At 44.1% G+C, this 22,955-nt stretch overlaps 1 protein-coding gene across 1 annotated transcript in view; it reads right to left on the reverse strand.

The window, feature by feature from the left end:
• The window catches only part of LMBR1 (limb development membrane protein 1), a 785,226-nt gene that overhangs the window by 197,924 nt on the left and 564,347 nt on the right, over positions 1–22,955 (reverse strand). The window contains exon 9 of the mRNA XM_069211146.1: positions 2,178–2,250. Coding sequence (XP_069067247.1) covers positions 2,178–2,250 — 73 coding nt within the window. The remainder of the gene's footprint in view (positions 1–2,177; positions 2,251–22,955) is intronic.

The following is a 22,955-nucleotide window of genomic DNA, read 5'->3' on the forward strand; positions in this document are numbered from 1 at the left end:
ATAGCTGAGGGTTTAATTTTTGATGCATGCATTATAATAGTCATTTGTCAATGTGTGATTCTGCTTAGTTGCCTACTTTTTTTACCCTATGTAACAGTCTGAAAGTTTTTTTTCATTTGAAACAAGACGGCTGTGCAAGCATTACAGTGTTCAACGTGATTTTAAAGTAGGATATGTCTCAACACTGTGAGACAAGTATTCAGAAAAACGTATTAATAAGGTTTTCCCTTATGAGATCGACAATGCCATCTTGTTGATGGGTCTGTTGGGCTCCACCATGTCATAAAGGTGTCAAATAAGTGTTGGGTGGATTCTATGTCAAATCTGTAGACCAGAACCCTTGCTCATATCCGGCTGAGTGGATCTACCCATAATACTCTTATTCTTGAGTCCCGTTATGTAACTTTATGCCCTTTGATGGCCCCAACACCCCCTGGTTCTATGTAAGCTGCTGTATGGTGTGCTGCTATAGCACGGGTATCCGATGCAGTAGCATGAAGTGCCCCAGTAGTTGTGCTTACATAATGGTGTTGTGCATAATGCTGCCATGGCTACAGCTTTTTGTAGCTGTCTTAACTGTCGCACTTGTGTTGTTGCTGGATTTGAATGTTGGTTATATATGTCGATCGTGGCAGTATGCTATCTTTCACATTTATGAGTGCCAGTGACCAAATGTCTGTATTAATGTGTTTTGTAACGGTGGTCAATAAGAATCTTTATCTGTTGTGCACATTTCTGTTTGGGAAGATTCATCATCTACTATATGTCAATTGTAATTATTAATGGCAATGGTAATTATTAGTGTTACTGGTTTTCAGGCAGGGGAAGTCGAGTTATTATGTTGTATATTCTAAAAAGTTATAAAAATTGCACATGTAAAGTATTACTATTGGTATTTATGTACTGCAGTGGGTAGCATTGCATGCAATAATTTGTTAAGGCAATTTTCTTGAAATACGATTGTTACTGCATCAGGCTTGCGATGGTATGGAATAATTTCTGCATGTACATTTTACCAACAGGTGAACTGCATTACCATACTACTCGTAATGAAGGTCACACTCTGGGCCGACCAAGGGCTTGATTGAAGCTAGGTCTCTCAACAATGGGCACAACCCTGGTACCTGGGGCACCAATATCCATGTGAGACGGGTCAGTTAACTGGACAGAAAACATATAGTCATGATCTGGAGGACAGTGTGCGTTTGAAAATCTCATGCACAGCTTTAGTCAAAGAGAAGATGAGAGGCGGGCCTAGATATTGATTTCAAGCATCAAAGTGACACCACCACAAAGTCTGTTACACGCGGCTGCAAAGGCAAATTGACGTTTGTTATAAACAGCAATGGTGGGCTCAAGCAAAGAACCTATACAGAAAAGTTGGTAGAGATAAAACCAAGGTAGTATTGAAACATAGTAGCCTACTTATAATAGGTTGAAAGATGCCCAATCCTTTCTTTCATGCTTCCATGTGCACACTTCTGTGCTCCTTAAAAACATCCTCTGCACTCAAGACCACTTACATGGTATGAGAATTTTCCCCATAGGCACAGAACGTTTATGTCTGCGCAGAGCTTACAGACTACTGAATGATGGAAAGAATAGATGGCAGCAGATGATGACAGATCGAAAAATTATGGGTCAATGTCTATGCATTATTTTAAATGAAAACAAAATGCAAAATTTCCTAATTAACTGTATGGCTGCATTTGCAGCACTACTACTCGCTAGTCACAGACGCTGTGAACATGTCCTGTTATATTTTTCATGCCTCATAAAGCTAGGTAGAAGACAAAAAGGACCAATACGTGTAGGGTTTTATGGTTGTCAGGGTGCTCTACCATCCCCCACGAGTAAAGACTAGGATCGAGATAGTGGGACCTGGGGTATGCCTAAGAGCTGCAAAGAAGCATTCAAATCAAACACCCCCAAGTAGAAAAATACGAGGGTTACAAAAATCGTTTTTCCACTCTATAAAGTCTCACTTGGAATAACAAAATTCGAAAATGAAATGTGTTGATCAACTGAATGTTTAGCCGTGGTTCTGATTTTCTAATATTTTAAACTAATATTTTCAAGCATGTCTGACCATGTAACCGTTTGGAGGAAAGCAAATAATTACATTGTTTTTGATATTTAGCCATGCATAAAGGAAGATATGTCCACTGCTTACACACCGTTCACCCTCCTCTTGAGAGCTTCCTCTTGTAAGGTGACCATATAAATCTGCTCATCCAGGTCCTCCAGTATCTGAAAGTTAAAGAAATGTAAATTTGAGAATCTTTATATTTCTTAATACTTCTGTAGGTCGCATGCAAGAGAAACGTGGTGTAGGAAAAGTATGTATTAGTGAAAGTACACTTACAGCTGAACACTTCTTGGTGGTGTGCGATTTATAATTAGGAACTGTTTTTATTCTCATCTATGTTCACAAGGCCATGCTGTGTTTGAAAGCGGAGTGTTACATTTTTCCAACAAGATGCTTCTGGAAATGAAATGAAACACCTGCCTAGTTGGTTTATCGAGAACCACGAATTAGCAGTAGCCAACTCTAGAGTAATGAAGACAAGTATCACGAGGATAAGTGAAGAACCCAGGGGCTAAGAAAAAGGGTCTAATATGTTCGAATAGCTTGTGCACCAGGCACCGTTAGTTTGCTTAATCTTCTTATAAACAAGTAAACAAGTAAACAAGAGAGAGATGCAAATTTGGCTATATTATGCTTGTCCTTGGTGAGACTAAATAAAATGCCAGGATATACATTATTAACTTGTTCTTATTTTAATGTTCCAAAAAATGCTGAGGTTGTATAATAGTTCTGATGAGCCATATATTGATAACGGAGACTTAGCTAAAAAATATATATATCAATTGCAACAGTCTTTGAACAAATGAAGATTTAGATACAGTGTTAACCTAGGGTTTAGTAGAACGTTTTGAATACACTTTCAATCTGAGGTTTCTCACCACACTGAATGGGTTTGGGGAAAGCCCAGTTTAATTGCCAAAAGCGTTATGTCTATAGAGGAGCCAAATGGAAGGGACGGAGAACGTGTTTCATTTCCATTCAGTTTTCGTTGGTTGTGACATCCTACCAATAGCATTTAAAAGTGGAACTGAGTTTATGTGCCCCTATAAAAAGCACAAGCAGATTAGAAGATTATAAAAATGGGAAATGCAACACTGGCATCGGACCCAAGAGCGGAGGGATTATGGGTGCCCATGCCTGGGCTTAAGGGACCAGTGATATGCTTTCTGATACTTGACCAAGGTAGTTAACAAGTACGGTTTACAGTTACGACATTAAATTCTGGGATGCATTTAATAAGGTTGGTCATGGTTTACTATGTAAAGGCTGAAAAAATAAATTGTAACCCTCTGCACTGTACCCCAGCTACGATACCTGGCAGCCATCCAGCTAGGAGCTGAAGATGATTATATATGTAAAATCCAAACCTGAAGCACTGTAAAGCATGGAGGAATCCTTACTATCTCTCTTTCTGCGATACCACAAGCTCACTAACATACATAATTAAAAAGCAAGTTTTTTTTCTTTCTATAGGGGGTAACTTTCAAGTACTGGAAGACCATGTCAAACTGATGATCTGGTGTTGCGGCCCAGTAACGATTCTATGCACTCAGCACACATTGTGAAGAAAATCAGCTTATTATTAAAACAAATAAGACAAATATCATGTCTAATTTTTGAACAAAGGTTTATGGTGGTTACATGCCAAAAATGGGGTTGTATAGTGTTTCCTTTGGTACCTCGAGATACATTTTACAGGACCTCTGTGTTGGACTTGTTAGTGAAAGGGCTAACTACTCGTGTTACAGCAAAAATGCAAGGGTTAAGCCAACTCAAGGGAAAGTACAAAGCTTTTTTGCACAAGCAATTCATTAAAGTCTATCCACGAAAAATCGGTCCCAAGCACATGTGTGGATCTCAAATGTACATGTTAGAAAGACATAACATTTTTAATGAGGATCGGATAGATACATGAAGTCTGGTCTAGTGCTTCTTCCTCCACAGCTATGTAGGCCATACAATTGGAGCTTGAGATACAATCATCATGGTGCTAGGTCAAACATTTGAAATATGGAACTACAAAGGCCAAAAGGTGGGAAATGAATGCTGGGGAAACTAGCAGTTTAAAACCAAATAGTTTGAAAAGCTAAAAGAAAAAAAAAAAGTATATATATATATTTACAATATGTTTAGGTTAAGTTATGGAAAGATTAAGAGAAGGGTGGGATGCAGGGTCAGGATGAGGAAAACGTGTTAGCAACAGTATAAGCTTTATAATGATGAGCGCTGGGCGTATGCTTACGCCTTTGACTATCATTAGGGTTACAATGAGATTTAGTAAACTTAGGGCCTCATTAAGAGTCTGGTGGTCTTAAGACCGTCAGAATTGCGGTGGCGATCTGTACATCGCACTCCTGGTGGTCTGATTGCCAGAATTCAACTCTGGTGGTCAGACTGCCAGTGGACCGCCGCCACCGCCAGGAACAGAATCCCGATGGTGGGGGCAGCGGTCGAAGTCAGCCATAGCGGCACATAGTTCAGTGCCGCTGTGCTGATCATGAGTCCTCTTTCCACCAGCGTTTACACTGCTTTGTCCATGACATGAAAAGGCTGTCGGAAAGCCAATACTGGGATTCACAGTGCAGCCACCCTGCACTGTCCAGACCCCTGGCATGGAAAGTGTAGGGGTGCCTTTGACAGCACCCTTGGCATGCGCACTGCCTGCAAGGCAGACAGCGCACATTCCGAGGGTGCTGGTGTGCCACGGAATTGGCATTGGCTCACTTAAGGGAGCTGAGGCCAATGCCATGGGAATGTTTGCACCGGTCTGACCAGAGAAACATCCTAAAACAATATTTCCGCCAGTCACCCTGGTGGAAACATAGTAACATGACCGGAGGAGGCTGCCGGCATGACAGCAGCCTCCGCCCCAAAGCTTTGGCGGCAGATAATTCAGACCGCCAAAGTCATAATGAGGCCCTTAGTGCTAGTTGTATGGATATGGGTAGGTTATGAGCTGGGGATAGCAGTAGGGCACTTCACATCTGATACCTAAAATGGTGCTGCTTGCATCACATAGCCTGCTCGTACCTCTGTTCCAAGATCTTTACATTCTCACTGGATGTATTAAAGACTTTAAAAAAAAAAACAATATCAGCATCAATTTAAAAACCAGAGAAAGTAATTCATTCTTGGATTTTGGGTCAATTTTGTTGAACTCCTTAAAATCAACTTTAAAAGCTCTTCTTCCATATCATGCGCGAGAAACAAGTGAAAACCTGGTTGTTTTGAGAGACAGTTGCTAAGATCAGTGCTAAGAGTAGTGGCTCTGTATAACTATCTTTCAGCAATCAATGAATCAGCCAGTCAGTCAAAGGTCTACTGAAGGAGTTAGGCTCACAGGTAAGGGGAATGGAGGTAGGATTTTTGATATCTTATAACCTGTGTTAACCTCTAACAGTACAATTTATTATCTAAAACATGGGAACATTTTCACAATTTTGCTTCCCGAATCAAGGCTAATCACATATGTATTTTCGAAATATACGTTTAGCACGTTGTGAGAAAACAGGGCTGATTGCAGAGGCCCCCTAACTTTTTGCCCCCATTTTCCACTTTTTGCTGGTGTTTTCCTGACTCTGATGGTGCCCTGGGTACTGCTAACCAGTCCCAGGGCCTGTGCTCTGTATAAAATGAATATGCAAATTAGGCTAATTATAATTGGCTAAGTTAACCTACCTATAAGTCCCTAGTATATGGTAGGGCATGTAGGTTTAGGGACCACAGCATAGGTGGTGCACACATAGGTGCACTGCTGAGGTGCCCAGGGTCATTTTAAAGGCAGGCCTGCCTTGCTGGCTGCTTTTAAATTAAAGTTATATGCAAATTCGACTTTGGAATTAAAAGTAGTTCCAAAGTCTTAAACTACCTTATTTTTACATATAAGTCACCCCTAAGGTGTGCCCTATGTGCCCCTAGGGCTGGGTGCCATGTAACTATAAGCAGGGACTTTATAAAAATAGATTTATAAGCCCTGGTGAGATAAAAACAGCCAAATTCGTTTCTCCCTCATTGAAGTAAATGGCCTTCATAGGCTAGAATGGGGAGACTTTATTTTACATTTTAAAGTCTCCTTAAATGTTGCATACCAAGAATTTGGTATCAAATTAATTGTTGTAATAAATCCCACAACTTCCAGTTGTTGGATTTAATATAACTTGTTCAGGTAAAAAGTTTTAGACTTTACCTAAAAAGTTGCCAATTTCAGCCCTGCATTGTTTTTGCTGCTGTGCTCTGATTGGCCAGCCTGCAGCAGCTTAGCCAAGCTGCCTTGATGAGCTGTGAAGTGGCCTGGCTTCACACAAAGGAATGTGCCTGTGGGAGAGAATCTCAGCAGATGGTGAGGCAGGAAGGGGGAGGGCTGCCAAACTGGTCTTCAAAGGCAGAGAAGGACATTTGGAGCACCCAGCAACACCCCCACATCCTGCAACCCCAGACAACTAGGTGCCCCCTTGATTAGATTAGGAGAGGGCAGGAGAGGGGTGTGTTTATGATTTTTAGCCACACCAGTGGGTGGGCTCAGCCAGATGTAACCTCCAAAAATCAGATTCAGCCATGATGGATTTTTAGAGAATGTTGCCTTCTGGGATGGATTTTTGCCACACTTCCCAGGAAGTGGTCATCACAGGGGGACGACCCTGTACCTGATTGGAGAACCAGGACCCCCCTGCTTTTCACCCAGGAGCAAGGATAAAACTGGCAGACCTGCACCCACACCTCAGATCCTCATCAGATTCTAACAAGGAAGAACCAAAGGAGAAGAAGGACTTCCCTGCTGGACCCCTGGCCTGCACCTGGAACCTGCACTCAGAAGGACTGCACCAGCTGCACACTTGGGCTTCACCACAAGAAGGACTTTGCCTGGCTTAAACTGGTTCAAGGAGGGACTCCCTGTTTGCTACAGGTGAAAAATTGCTATCCAGAGTCCCCTGGACCAACTCCTGAAGAAAGTGACCAGCTGACCACTGTCCAGTGGCCAAAAAGGAGTTTGCGCCAGGAGCATTCTGGGAGTTGTAGTCCGCACCTCCCAAGGGCCATCACAGAACTTCTGGACCCTTGGGGTGAGCTGTGGACCCCAAAAAAACTTTAAAAGGACATCTGGGTGAAGCCCCAGAAGTTTGGAGAAGATTTGAGAATTTTTGTAAAAAAGCTCCATAGAGGGACCGACCCGCCGCGGCAATTCTAGCCGGCTTGCCTCAACCGCGACCCGGCCTGATTTGGTGGTTCGTCCCGGTAAAGAAAAATCTCCGAAAAAGAGACTAAGTCAGAAGGTAACTTTTTAACCGAGGCCTCCCGCGACCTGTAGCCGAGCAGGGCTCCATCGCGGTCGGCCTGAAACTTTGACTTTGCCCCGGTCGAGGTGCAACCAGATGACCCGATTGGCACTTTTTGTTTCTAAGCGCTAGAAAAATAATAATTCTTTAAAAATTCATATCTCCGGTTCCCCTTATCCGATTTTATTCGTTTTGGTGTCATTTTAAAGATAAAAATATAAACTATTTTTATAAATTGGTTTTGGATTTTTAAACTGTTTCCTGTGTTTTATTTAATTACTGTTTTGTGATATTTGAATGCTTTACACTCTGTCTCCTAAGTTAAGCCTTGACGCTCGTTGCCAAGCTACCAAGGGTTGAGCTGGGGTTAATTTACTGAGACCTAACTGGACCTAAGTGGAGGTTAGTGGCTTGTTGCTAGGTGTAGGTACCTACCTGCCCTTACCAATAACCCATTTTCCAACACACGTTCTTTTCAACCTTTGGCTTTTCAAACTATTATTTTCGAACTTCCAAACAAGGTTCTCGTTTACTGCCTTACATGCATATTTGTGATCTACTCTAGAGTATATATTAGCAACTCCAAAATGTGGTGCTTTTTAGGCAGAATTTAAACATACTTAATTACAGTAGTGCTACATGAGGAGGAGACCTAGTTTTCTTGGATTCCAAATACAGTACTGAAAAGCAGGGTAGTTTAAAGAGTAGACAAATAGGTTCAAATCTCTTTAATACATTTTAAATCTATCACATACATCTACAAACCTAACTAACCTATCACCTACAGACCTAACTAAATATCGATCAATTGCCTATCAACCAATTTTACTGCTTCCTTTACTAGGCAAGCTGTTAGGCAAGCTGCTGGAAGGTCAAATCAATAAGCAACTTATGAACTATCTAGAGGTCATTAAGATCCTGGACCCAGCACAATCTGGGTTTAGGCCTTTTCACAGCACAAAGACAGCCTTGATAGCAGTCCCCAATCATATCAGATTCTCCCTTAATGCCAATATTCCATCCTTTCTTGTGATGCGGGTCTTATCCTCAGCATTTGACACTATGGCCCTCATTCCAACCCTGGCGGTCAGAGGGCAGCGGAAGCACCGCCAACAGGCTGGCGGTGCTTCCAGGGCTATTATGACCGCGGCGGTAAAGCCGCGGTCAGAAAAGGGGTGGCTTTCCCCTGGCCCAGGGAATCCTCCATGGCGGCGCTGCTTGGTGACTGACAAATGTCCAATACCGGAACTCTGCATGCTAATGCAGTGGTTGCAGCTGCTGCTCTGGTAGAGTCAGTGCACAAACCCTCCAGGGGTTGCTTTTTAGCCAATGCGTAGCCTTTGAACTCAAAATAATATCTTATGCTAATGATATGCAGCTAATAATCTCCGTTGGGGAAGATCTGGGCGAAGGTAAATAATGTTTTTCAGCAGGGATGAAAGTAATTGTCAACTGGATGACAGAAAATTGCCTCAATGCAGGCAAATCAGAGGTTAAGTTATTTGGAAGAACAAGTTACTTACCTTCGGTAATGCCTTATCTGGTAGAGACATATTCTAGTTGCAGATTCTCTACCTTAGGATTTTCACCGGTGTCAGTCTGGATCTGAAGATTTTTCTCCAGCAGTACCCCTGCACGCAGTTAGGTGGCGCCAGTTGGCTCCGTGTTGGTCATCGTGCGCACCAGATATGTCGTCGCAGGAGCTATTTAGGCACCACCCCAGCACGTTGACATCAGTTTATTTTCATGACTACCTACTTTAGAATAGATAATCAATGCTATCCCCGGAGGAGGGTCTGCAAACTAAGATCATACTAGAACGTGCTGCAGGACCGAACAGGCAAAGTACCCGTCTCAACGGACCTGACTGTTCAGGCAGTAGTGTTTCTTAAACGTGTGCAGGGATACCCACGTTGGTGACTGACAAATGTCCAATACCGGAACTCTGCATGCTAATGCAGTGGTTGCAGCTGCTGCTCTGGTAGAGTCAGTGCACAAACCCTCCAGGGGTTGCTTTTTAGCCAATGCGTAGCACATTTTAATGCACAGAATAACACATCTGGAGATGGCTCTCTTCAGCACTGCCTGACTTTTCTTCGCTCCCACATAACCAATGAAGAGTTGATCGTCCACCAGGAACTCTTTGGTACGTTCAAGGTAGAACGCCAATGATCTTTTGGGGTCCAGGCAATGGAGTCTCTCTTCCTCCTTAGAAGGAGGTGGGGTGCGTAAAAAGTAGGCAAGGTAATGGACTGGCCTACATTAAAGGGCATGACTACATTTGGCAAAAAGGAACCCTGGTGCAAAACACCTTGTCAGAATAGATGGAAAAAAGGGTGGCTTAAATGACTGTGCCTGCAGCTCCCTCAGCGTGTGGGCAGTGAAGACTACAAAAAAAGGCTGTTTTGAATGTCAGAGGCACGAGTGGACAGTTAAAAAGCAGCTCAATAGGAGCAAACATTGGGAAAGTAAGAACCAGGTTCAAATCCCATTCAGGCATTATGAATAGTGACTGACGAAACATGTATGTAAGACGCTTCAGGAATCTAATAAACAATAGGAGATATGAACAAAAAGGGTTGGTCAGGTAATCTCATAAAAGAAATCAGAGACCTTGCACTACCTCTGGATGGAGACACCATTCATGATTGAACAGGCATTGTCACTTCTGATCTCCGCCTCTCCCATGTGGCAGCCCCTCCCAGTGGTGACGCATTTGTCACTACTATCAGATCTGGTTGGGGAAGGGAGAGGGATCTGCCTCTGACCCAATTGCGGTTCAAAAGCCACCACTGCAGATCTTGCGCAGTTCCCTCAGAGATCTGGACCATGTTGGAGAGATTCCCCAGATGTTGCACCCACTGGAACTTTGGGTCCCACTGCAGAGCTTGCATATGCCATCTGGAATGTGTCACCAGAAGGATGCAGGAGGCCATGAGACCCAGCAACCTCAGAGTCATTCTCACTGAAATCAAGGATAAAGGCTGAAACATCAGTATCATAGCCTGAATATCCTGGACTCACCGCTCAAGATAATAGGCCCAAAACTGCACTGTGTCCAGAACAGCTCCGATGAAGAGGAGTGTCTGAGAGGGAGTCAGCTGTGACTTCAGCATGTTTGTAGTGAACCCCAGTGAATGCAGGAGGTCCACTGTAGTCTGGAGGTGGGAGGCGACAGCCTGGGGCGAGCTCGCCTTCAACAGGCAGTCATCGAGGTAGGGGAAGACTGAAACCCCTAACCTGGCAGATGAGCTGCAACCACCACCATCACTTTGGTGACCACCCAAGGGGCACTGCTAAGGCCAAAGGGGAGCAGAGTAAACTGAAAATGCTAGTGACCTACCACAAGTTATGTCAGTGGGCAAGCAGGTCAGGAATATGGAAATGTGTCCTCCACGTCCAACGCTACTATCCAGTCTCTTGGGTCCAGGGCAGATCAAACCTGAGCCACAGTGAGCATTTTGAACTTTTCCTTCCTGAGGAAGCGATTAAAGGACCGGAGGTCTGGGAAAAGGGGGAGCCCCTTGTCTTTTTTTTTTTTTTTAGGTACCAGAAAATAGCTGGAAAACCACGACCTATTCTGGCACAGGGAACCTCTCTAGGACTCCCTTGGCAAAGAGAGCCGTAACCTCCTCACGGAGAAGTGCCAAGTGAACTTCCGTCATCTAATCATAGCACGGTGGCACGGATGGAGAAGTAGTCTTGAATGGGGAGAGAGTAGCCCCTTTGGAAAATTTGCAAAACTCTCCTGATGTGATGGATTGCCAGCGTGGTAGGTGATAGATAATCCTGCCTCCAAATGGTCCCTGATGGAGAGTCAGACTAGGAAGGTTTGGAGGCTGCAACAGGGATGTGGGGGGTGGAAAGCTGGTGGACCGGGTAGACCACGTCAGTCGATGGATGGGGTGAAGTCAAAGATCGTTAGCTCTTCAACGACTTCTTGTGCCTCGACTTACCCGATCGCCCCAAGGACTTGGAATGGGACGACAAAGAATAGGTGGTCTGCAATAGTTCTCTGGACCTTCCTCTTGACCGAGATCGAGTGCGGAGCGCTGGGCCACAAGTAGCTTTAGGAACTGCTCCCTCAGTTTTTGGAATCATCGCCCAGGCACTGGGAGCACAACTTCAGGTCGCACTCCAAACACAACAAGCACATAAGGTGCGGATCCATCACAGACATTCCCCAATGAGATGAGTCGCAGGGCTTAAACATGGTCTTCTGTGACAACATCTCGACTAACAGGAGTGAAACACTCAAAAATATTTGACAAAAGGTTGAAGAAGATCAATCAGAAATTGAATGGGGGTAGCTCTTCTCTGAATCTGTGCTTGACTGGCGTGTAAAGAAAAGAGCTAATGTCAGCGTGCCGGGGTGGCACCTATATAGGTCCTGTGGCGTCATATCCGGCATGTACGTCTCCAACAATGGGAGTGGAGCCGACAGACGCCACCCAATGGCGCGCATGGGTACTGCTCGAGAAAAAACTCCGATCCAGGCTGATGCCTGGGGAAATTCTAAGGTAAGGAATCTGCAAATAGAAGTGTCTTTTAGATAGGCCCAACAGTATCATGTGCCGACTGGTGGCCTCCTGAATGTGCTGCAGCTCCGGTCCCCTAACAAGTAGTCAAGAACCTGGGTGTTCGTTTGGACCAAACTTGCTATATGAAAGAGCAGATCTTGTCTACAATTGGAACTTGCTTTTATATGATGCACCTGTAAAGGAAAGATTTTGCCTTCCTCCCACTCTCAGCGAGGGAAACTCTGGTACAGGTGTTGGTTATTAGTCAACTGGATTATGGCAATGCCTTATTGGCTTCTGCAGATGAGAAGTTGTTATTGAAACTCCAAGTTCTGCAAAACACTGCTGCCCGTCTCATTTGCAATTTTCTATCCAGAGCTGTGTGCTCTCCCCTTCTACGTTCACTTCATTGGCTACCGGTCTGAAAAAGAATAATCTTCAATATCTGCTGCTTAACTATTCCCAGATTGGAAACAGTCCCAGCTACCTGTCTTCTAAGCTCATCTCGCATCGCCCAGCTAGACTTCTAAGATCCAGTGACCAAGCTTTGCTGGCGGTCCCACGAGTCAGAAAGACCTGAACAGGGGTTAGGTCCTTCTCTTACCTAGCCCTTCTGTATTGGAATAGGTTAACTCTTCGTATTCGAATATGCACTGGCCATCCTAAATTTAGAAAACTACACAAGATGGTGCCGTCCTATCTCAGCAGTCAACGCTTTTGTTTGTGTTTTGCTCTGCGCTGAGTTACCCCTTTCAGGATGATTTGTGTGAGTTATACACTATATTAACATAACATACACTCAACTACAACCAACGGCCGGTTAGGGGTAGAAAGACATATAGGTTTTAAAAAGATGACCTCCCCTTTTCACACAGTATACTACAGAATGCAGTAGAAATAGAAACAGAGTTTCAGAACGAGGCATAACAATGTGCATTTCTGAAGCGTGCTTGATGGGGAAATGGAAGGCACTGACAACTTGTAAAGACTGTATTGCCTTTGTCTCGCTGGCAGATCCCTTGGAACACATGGCATTTTGTGTACCTATGATATCATCAGGTGGTACACCTACAAATGCTATAGGCTGTGATATTACTGCATGTGTAAAATGCTAAACAATAAAAGTATTACAAAAACAACATCAACCCACTAAAGAAAATGTATGCAATCAAGCAAGCCACACCCAAGGCCCATTTGTTTTTATCTCTGGTCTCAAACACCTGGTCTCTTGACCACTGGGCTGCTTGACACTGCAAATTTGCCTCCAGCTGCATGTGATCTGTGTTAATGTGAAATCTTTCATGATTAAATTGCCATAGTTTACATGTTGGCAGGTCAGCTGTAAATATGCACACCTGCACAAATTAAAAATGTTAAATGTAAATGCTAACGTAATAGGCTGTAGATCTGTGTGTAAAAGAAAGAAAATCTGTTTTGTGATCAGCTGGAAATGAACATAAAGGCTCTGCACAGCTATGTAAAGTTCAAAACAAAACAGGCTTGATGAAGATGTTTTCTCCAAATACATATAAAACAATAACAAACTTGACAATACAAGCTCTGTTGTAGGGAGCTGTTTTCTGATTGCAGTACCCCCCTCCCCCACACACTTTTTGCTTAGTTTTTAGATGCAGCTTCGACTGAAGTGCACTGGGTTCCTGTTAACCAGGTCCACAGTGCCAGTATTCCTTCCCTAAAAGAGGACTCCTAATCACTTGATTCCCAAGTGACCTGGCCTTTCAGCCCTCTATAAGCCCCTAGTAAACGGTAACCCTGGTACCTGGGGCAACGGTACTGAAGAGGGCCCAGCAGAGCTGTAGCACAAGTTGCACTATTCTGAGGAACCCAGCATCGACCTTATGCAGGCTGCCACTGCAGGCTGTGCAACAAGGTGCTCCCAAAATCTAAACCCAACATGGCACACGGCCTGTGTCTCATGCCCCCTAACACTGCATGAAAAACATGTAAGTCACTCCCCTAGAAGGCCTTACAGCCCTAAGAAAGGGTTCACTATACCACAGGTGAGGGCATAGTTGCATGAGCAGTATGCCCTTGGCCGCCTCTGTGCCGCAGTGGTTGCACTCTTGGCACTGATTTGAACCTTGCCTGGTGTTGACCTAAAACCCCGAAGACTGGATTTGTAAATTGTGTATTTACCTGCAAACTTGCATTCTTGTTTTCCTCCCATAACTTAACAATGCCGAACTGAAAAATTGCACTGTGTTGATTTTTTTAAACTGAAAATTATTTATATTTGAAAATCTACTTACCTGATTACAAAATTCTTGGGTTTGAAACGTACATAAAAAGAAATGCTATTTTTCTAAATTGGTCTCAGATTCTTTTCTTTGAGTGTGTGTCCCATTTTTTTTGCCTCTGTGAGTACAACAAATTCTTAGCACTACCCTTTGATAAGCCTAACTGCTCATCCACACTACCACAAATAGAGCTATCTACTTTTGTTTGTGCAATACCAATCGGGGATCCACTGGACTCTCTGCACAGTGTATTTCATTTTAGTGCACTATATAGACAGCGAGCTTTCTACATTTGTGCATAAGCTACATTACCTATGTTTCAATGTGTCATTTTGGCCTATTTTTAATCTAACGTTTGTTAGGAAAATACAACAAATTTTAACTTTGCAGAATACAAAAAAATGATTTTGATTATTTTAACTCCTTAATTTTATTTTATAAGTTGGCATATTGTCTACCTGAAATGCAACTAGTGTTAGAAAAAGGGCTAATCCCTTTTTCTTGGCAGAAGCTGCCATTGATCCCACCTAAGTATGGCACTTCACCACTCATTTTCCCTAAAACACTGATCACCTAAAGAGCTTGCCAAGGTTGCAGTACAACAGGCATCATGAAGGAGGTCCACACATTCTGGCCACATTTCCTGTTCAAAAAGGGTATTTGCCACTTGCTCCCTAAGTATGCAAAGAACTTCCTAGCCATAGCTTCCAAGCCATAGTAGAGTTCTTCGCGGCATGGGATTAGACAGGCAATGGGACTTGCTCCAGAGGGTTATACACAAAAGCTCCAAGAGCTCACAGAGATACAGTATAGGCTAATGCACGACTAGCATTATACCCTGGTGAAGGGCACAGAATGTACCCCTTAGTCTCAAACCACTGCTGGCATAGTTGCAGCATAGCACCCAAGTTACAAATATGGTGGGAGGTACCAAAAAGTGTGTCGTTCTGGAAAGAGGTGGCAGGCACCATGAAAACTGTGTGGGACCTCCCTTTGCAAAACCTCTGCGGTTACGCCTAGGACTAGATGGCTATGCACGTATGGTTGAACTAGATGGTATGCTGCACTACAATGCTTGGGGCAGCTAGACTGGCTATTACTTAATTTCGGAAAAATATAAACCATCTCCACTCTAGAATAATGGTACCAGAGGTAAAAGAATACCCTCGCTAGGGAGAAACTCATTAGCAACTTGGAAACACAGTGGGGCACATTGTTTAGTTATTTATTAGTGGGTAAGGAACCCTACACGTCTACTGCCACCACCGTGGAAGCACTGGATCTCTCTTCCTGAACATGAAAGGAGAGGGAAAGATTGTCTTCTTGCCAGAGATGGGTGACATGAGGAGTTGGGCGAAGCAGTAACGATCTAATGGATGCCTGAACTAGCTGATTATACAATACTGACAAGTCAAGTTGAGGGGGTGGTGTTAAGGGTATGCTAGAGGAGTTCAAAGAACTTGCAGTAAACTGTTCTGCATCTGTAGCGCATTCTATGAAACTGTTTCCTCTCAAGACTGACTTTGATAATGCAAGTTCCATACTCAAAGAAAAATAGAAAATTAAGCGAGGACCTACGAATAAACATGACTTTCCTGTTGCCTCCTTGAACGATTCCAATTTGCCTTCCAGAGAACGTGAGAGAATTTTAAGTCCACAGATTTTTTCTGAATTTCTAGAAGTAGACAATAGACTCATCTGCTCAAGAAAATTGGACCTCACATAAGCTTGGGCAGTAATGGGGCATTTATAAAAACTCCTCAGCCCCATCTGCTAATTTCTTGTTTTGTCTACTCTAAATCAGAGTCTCAGCAAGCTCTGACCTCTTGACCACTGGCCAGCAATGACTGGAGTCTCCATAGTGCAAAAAGCTCACAGTATTTGAGGCCAGAATTTCATTGCTGGGTTTTACTTTCTGAGAGCATCATGTGCACTGGGTAGCTGTCCAAAGTAGGCAAAAATACATCATGTCCCACAGTCACAGCTTTGGGGATTTGTTGATTTGTTTTAAAAAAGAAAATCACACACACCCCACCCTGTCATGGCCTGCCAGCTAGCATGTTCCAGTTTTGTCATGCTGGCAGAAGTACTTTGAGCAAAAAACAGGCCAAAACACCATCAGTGAACCTTGAATTTGGAAGGAAGCTGTGGGTTGCAGTGAGAAATACGTTTGCAACTTTGACTCACTTTGGGAAAACATTCTTACCATGATCACTGAGCCCTCACTTGCCCTATATGGTCTACTATATCCCATGTTGTGGTGCATACTCAATACCATAAAAACAAATTTGTGAGCGATAAAACGTAGGTTTTGTAAAAAAAAAAAATAAAAAAAAAAAAAAATAACAAAAAAATACTTGGGATAAAACATCTTAACAATGAGAAATTATTTCTCTCTCCAACACTCTGGAAAGAACTCTTGCTATTACTGTCCTCTACGAATTATGTTGTCTCTGATATTGGTACAAAAATGCCTTCCTTTCAAACTGGAGTCGTTCAGCCATAAAATCTTTACTTCGGTTTTTAGAAAAAACGTGGAAGGACAAACTCATTAATACAGTAAAACAGTTAATAGTCAGACAATAGCATTTTCCTGACAGTTCCATTTAGAAAACATGCAAACGAAAATACAAGTGAGTTTATTGGGTAACATTTGTAAGTAGGCCGATCGAACCTGAGTGAAATAGAGATATTATATAATCCATACCAAACTGCTTATAAAATCCACAAAACATAAACAATGAAAAGCATTCTGGGTGCGAAACTGACCACTATATATTGAAAATTGCACTTTATGAAACTGAAAGGATGTAAGCCTTATTAGAATCACATGTGGGAAAATTAGGTGGGCGTGTTGTACCTTGAAGGATTAGTAGGAAAATGAAATTTATTCAAGGTTGAATAATTTAAAGAATCACGTAAATAGAGTTGGTTGATAAGGATTAGAATGCATTAAGAACTTTTTATGTGATTGCATAATGTAATATACTTTTAATGAACTTTGTATAATTAATTGTTTATGGGATAGGATTTGTTTTACAATGAATTTCATATAAACTGTTTTTATACTTTTAAGGTTTGACCCAAATAATTTTTTTTATTAAACTGAAATATGACCACATTATTGGCATAAAGTAGTGCCAGAATGGGTCAAGACCCTGTGCAAGGCATATTAAGTCCTTCCAAGACAAGAGTGATGCTGTTTACAGCTGGCTGATTTAAAGTGTAAAATGGAAAGGTCCTAAAATGCACCATTGTCTGATCCTCTGCTTCACCTCAAATGCCAGAGCAATCACCTGAACAGTCTGTTACTAACGCAGACATTTATATCTAACCCATGTACAAAATGCACACTATTGGGGGGGCTCCCTCTAATGTGATCATAATTTTCCACAGTTTATCACGATTGACCTTGTCAAATGCCAAGCTAAGAGCCATAAAAGCCACGTGTATTGACTCATGCGTAGCCCCTGTATGTTTGTTTATAAGAAGATGAAGATATAAACAACTCATGTGTACTTAGGCCAGATCCTCAGTCGATAAAGTTAGCCTATTTGGTCCCACCCGACCTATTACTTTCCTTATTGTGTCAAATGAAGAAATTGGTCTACAACAGGGGGTCAATCAGTCATTTGTAGAGTGCGTCGCTGTCACGCCTTGGGGTATCTGGGTGCTGGGGCGTGATGTCTCTGTCGAAGAACCAGGTCTTGAGTCTCTTCCTAAAGTCTGCGAATAAGGGTAAAGTTCAGAGGGTGTGGGGTCAGTGGTTCCAGGACTTGGCGGCAATTTAGGAAAAAAAATGGCCGCACGAGATTCTGGGTGTGTGAGTGAGGACCAGAGAGGAAAACAGCAGGTGTCTTGTGGGTTGGCTGAAGTTTAGACAGTGGCTGATGTAGTCCAGTCCTTGATTGTGTAGGGCTTTGTTGGCATGTGTGAGGAGCCTGGATGTGTATCCAGTGGAGGTTTCTGAGGTGGGGATGTGGGTCACTGGGGAAGGTCCAAGATGAGTCTGGTAGCGATGTCCTATATTGTCTGGAGTTTATTTAGGAGCTAGGAGGAAATGCAGGCGTAAAGAGCATTATCGTAGTCGAGGCGGCTGGTGACAAGGGCCTGGCTAACAGTTTTCAAGGTGTTGGCTGGGATCCATTTGAAGATTCTACGGAGCATGCAGAGGAAGCAGTAGGAGCGACTGAGTTGATCTGCCGCTTCATCCTCAGCTCACTGTCGAAGATGGTGCCAAGGTTGTGGGCGTTGATCTGCCGCTTCATCCTCAGCTCACTCTCGAGGATGATGCCAAGGTTGTGAGCATGGTCAGTAGGTGTGGGAGTGGGTCTGAGTTCAGTTGGCCAATAGCTATGGTCCCATATGGAGGTGTTTCTCCAGAAGATCAGGACTTCCATCTTGCCAGAGTTGAGCTTTAGGCAGTTCATTTTCATCCAGTCAGCTATGGTGATAATGGTGCTGCGGAAGTTGGTTATGGTGGTGGAGGGGTCTTCAGTAAGCAAGAGGATCAGTTGGGATCTAACGATGTCAGTCGTGTGGGTGGTCATGTAAGTATTGAACAAAGTGGGGTTGAGGGATGAACCTTGGGGTACACTGCAAATGCTCTTGGCTGCAGAGGTAAAAGGGGGTATCCAGACTCTGAGTGAATCCTGTCAGGGAGGAGACGATCCGTTTGAAGGCATCATTTTGTATTCCGAAGCTGTGGAGTCTGTTGATGAGGGTGTGGTGGGAGACGGTGTTTAACACAGCTGATAGGTCGAGGAGGATCAGGAGGGCGGTTTTCCTGTGGTCGAGGAGAGCTTTGATGTTGTCAGTGGCGTAGATGAATGCAGTCTCTGTGTTATGGTTGGAACAAAAACCTGATTGGGCAGTGTCCAGTGAGTTGTTTTCTTCCAAGAAGCTGGTGAGCGGCTGATTGATGGACTTCTCGAGTACTTTGGTGGGCTAGGGGAGTAGAGAGATGGGTCGGTAATTCTTGAGTTTGTGGGGGTTGGTGGAGGGTTTTTTCATGATGGATTTGATTTCCATATGTTTCCATTTGTCCAGAAAAACTGCTGTAGTGATGGAAGTGTTGAGGATGCTGGCGTTCTGTGCTGATAAGGTTGGTTTCAAAGGTGGGGGCGGGGGTTGTCGAGGGAGCTGAGGTTGGAGATCGTGGGTTAGGGGTTGTTGTAGATGGTGGCGATCTTGCTGTGGAAGTAGTCTGAGAGGGTGTTGCAGAGTTCTTGAGGGGGTGGATGGTGTTCTCTGTGGCTGCTGGGTTTGAGTATTCTTTGACTATTTTGAAAAGGTATTTTGTGCAACTGGATGCTGAGTCGATGCAGGCCATGACCGCCACTCTATTGGCCAAATTGAGTTGTCAGTGGTAGCTGTTGAGGGCTGCTTTGTGTGCTGTTATATCAGAGAGACTCCTGGTGGATTGCCATTGTTTCTCGAGCTTGTAGCAGCTGTGCATCGTAGTTCAGTGCTCCAGAGTGTACTAGCTGGCGTTTGTATAACGGTTTTGTTGGTTCTGGCTGGTTTCAGCGGGGCAACTGAGTTGGCGCATCTGGTGATCCAGAAGGAGAAATTCAGGATAGCCTGATCGAGGTCAGAAGAGGAGTTGGGTTTGGATGAGCTGAGGGCCTGCGTCCACTGCGATTCAGTTACTCTGCTCCAGCTGCGGTGGTTGGCTCTGTGGTCCTTGATGGGGGTGTGTTGGGCATCGGCGATGGTGAAGTGGACGATGCTGTGGTCGGACGAGGAGGGATCGTGATGTGGCTGAATCGGGCACAGTCACTGGAGGTAAAGAGGGTGCCAAGAGTGTGTCCGGCCTTGTGTGTGGGTATGTTGACCAGTTGGGTGAGGCTTATGTTGCTCCTGTTCTCAAGGAGGCTGGTGGAGTTGGCGTTGTCAATGGAAATTGAGGACACTGAGTAGAAAGTAGTGGTTGGAGTCAATGGCTAGTGGTGCGATAATGTAGGGGATGGCATCGCAGAATGCCGGGTCAGGGCCCTGGGGTCTATATGCAAGGGTGCATCTTAAGGTATTTTTGGCATTGGTTTGAAGTTGGAAATTGAGGTGTATCATGAGGTGTCATCATTTGTGGCTTTGCATTGAATGGTGTTCTTGAATATCACGGTGATGCCCCCGCCGTGTTTGGTAGTGCGGTCTCAGTGTGAGTTCTTGTAGCTGTCTGGTGTTGCAGTGACTATGTCCAGGTTCGAGGAGGGGTTTAGGCAGGTTTCAGTAATGGACGCTACGTCTGGTGAGAGAGAGGTGGTGGTAGTCCAGATTTCTGTGGCGTTTTGCAGAGGGATCTGGTGTTGAGCAGAATACATTGGGCGGTTCCAGATTGCCCTTGGCTTTCCGGGTGGTTGTGGCGTGGGGTCCCGTTTGGGCTGGAGGCTCTGTGCTGCAGGAGAAGCAGCAGTTTCGGCATGTGAAGTGCCCTTTGGAAGCACAAGGGGATGTGGTGCACCAGTTGTTGTGGCACCTAGGATTCATGGCTCTAAGCTCCTTGTGGGGTAGTGGTGGGTGGCTTTAGGGCCAAGGTTCCTGGAGCTCAGCACAGTACAGGCATGGATGAGTGCAGACAGGCTTGCCCTGTGGTGCACCCGCTGCGCAGTCACGCTGCGGCGTCCATTAAGTACCTCCTGTGCGGAGGGTGGGGTGCTGGGTGGCAGGAGGAGGGAAACAGTGGGAGGAGGGAAACGGAGAAGGGAGGAGAAGGAGCAGAAAAGGCAAAAAGGGCAAAAATGAACAGAAAGAGTGAAAACGGAGCAGAAATAACAAACAAAGAAGAGGGCAAAAGAAAAAGAAAACAAGTAGAAAAGAGGGGACAAATGTGCAGAAAAGGAGCAGAAAAGAGGGGAAAGGTGGAAAAAGCAAGCAAAAAAGAAGAGAAAAGGTGGCAGAAAACAAGCAGAAAACAGGGAAAAAGTAGCAGAAACAGGAGAAAAAGGTGCAGAAAAGAGGAGAAAAGGTGCCGAAAATGAGCATAAAAGAGTGAAAACTGAGGAAAAAACAAGCAGAACAGCGAATACAAGCATTGGTATAGCAAACAGGTCTCACCTTTGGGACCTTACAAGTGTTTAGCCATGTACCTTTGGGACCTTACAAGTGTTTAGCCATGTGTCAAGTTATCCTGGGTTCTATGCCACTAGGAACTGAAGCGCTATACAGTAGCTACACACTAGGTTATACAGTCTGATTTAGCGTATGCCAACCATTCACACCTACAAATCCATTTAGGTTAGCGACTGCTCTTGCTCCCATCTGTGCTGTTGCCAAATAAAAACAACAAATTATCTAGTTATCAAAAGAACTTCAAACTTTAATAGCATTCCAAAGTCACATGGGTGTCTCTGAAAGTTCAAGCTTGATAAACAACTGGATAAATAAAATTAAATTTAAAAAAAACAGCTGGTGGAGGGCAGGCACTTTTTTGTGGAAGCATACAACTTTTGCCCAGTCAAATCATGTACTCCTGGCTCCCAACATGTGGCAATAATTGTCTGGTGACAGCGATGACCATAATAAAGAAGCATGAAAGCGAACAGGAATAGTACTGCCAAAAAGTATGAATAACAGATGAACCATCCCTCCTACCATCATCTTTTACCGCATATCAGCTACCAGAGATACTGCAACCAGGCATAACCAAAACAAGTAGTAGCGCCACCGCTAACATCATCGTTACAGTCACTAGCAATATGAGAATAGTACTGAACAAGCTCATCACTGCTACTGGTGGTGGCACTCCACCACCAGAAGTGACCTCTATCACCAAAAATATTAGATACCAATACTGTTATCACCACTACCAGCATTATCTCCATAAATGCAACACTAGAAATACCAGATGTATCACAAACTATATCATCAATAACATTACCAGCACTGACACCCCTTATACATGCCGGACTTCCGTCACCTCCATAAATACCTGGGGAGACTGCAAGCATTTATTTTCCATCTCAGACAAATTGCACTATCCCCCCCCCCCAATAAAATCAAAACTTGTGCAGGCAACCCATGCAGCTTATGTGGGTAATCTGCAGCACCCCTTCATTTTTGAGAAGCCCAGGCAGTGCAATTGTCACCACAAAGAGTAATACCAGTAGCTGCAGTACAACAACTACCAGCATCATCTGCGCAGCTGCTTAACTTACAGTAATATCACTTCTACCATTCTCAGAAAACACCACTAACTAGTTCTACTAATACTATAAGCACTGAGGGTAATCCAACACTGGGTGGAAGAGAAATGCTTTAAGAACTTACTTGCATTTCTAGTCGTGGCTTTGTTACTGGCTGGGGCTTCAGGTTCAGCCTTGGTCACCCTGCCTGTCCTGTCACCACAACACCGACATGCCTCACCCATGGAGCTGAGCATCATGGGGCGGTGTAGCCAGATCTCACAAGAAAGCTTTTAACGACAACTTAAATTAAAGTTAGCGGTGCGACCGCTTACCCTTTGGATCTGTAGTAGGATTCTGGCTATAGCTGCAACTGCAACTTTTCCACTGACTGCCAGGGTGGCCAAGAAAGGAGGGGGTGAGGGCCAGCTAGCGGAGCTAGGCTTCAGCCTGGCATTTCTTCCAGGCCACTTTCTTAGACCTGTCTCAGGGTTCTGCCATAAATGCGACGGGGAGATGGTGCCAGGTGTGTGGTAGCTAATGCCCTTTTCTGCTGTTTGACGTCTTTTCAGCTCCTCTTCAAATGCAGAAGTGGCCTAGTTGAAGTTTGTAAATGACGTTTTTAATACAAAACCCAGTGCCCCTCAGCGGCCTAAGCTTGCCTGGGCCCCATACCACTTTCACTCAAAGAG

The sequence above is a fragment of the Pleurodeles waltl genome, chromosome 10 (genome assembly GCF_031143425.1).
Source record: "Pleurodeles waltl isolate 20211129_DDA chromosome 10, aPleWal1.hap1.20221129, whole genome shotgun sequence".
Classification (NCBI taxonomy): Eukaryota; Metazoa; Chordata; class Amphibia; order Caudata; family Salamandridae; genus Pleurodeles; species Pleurodeles waltl.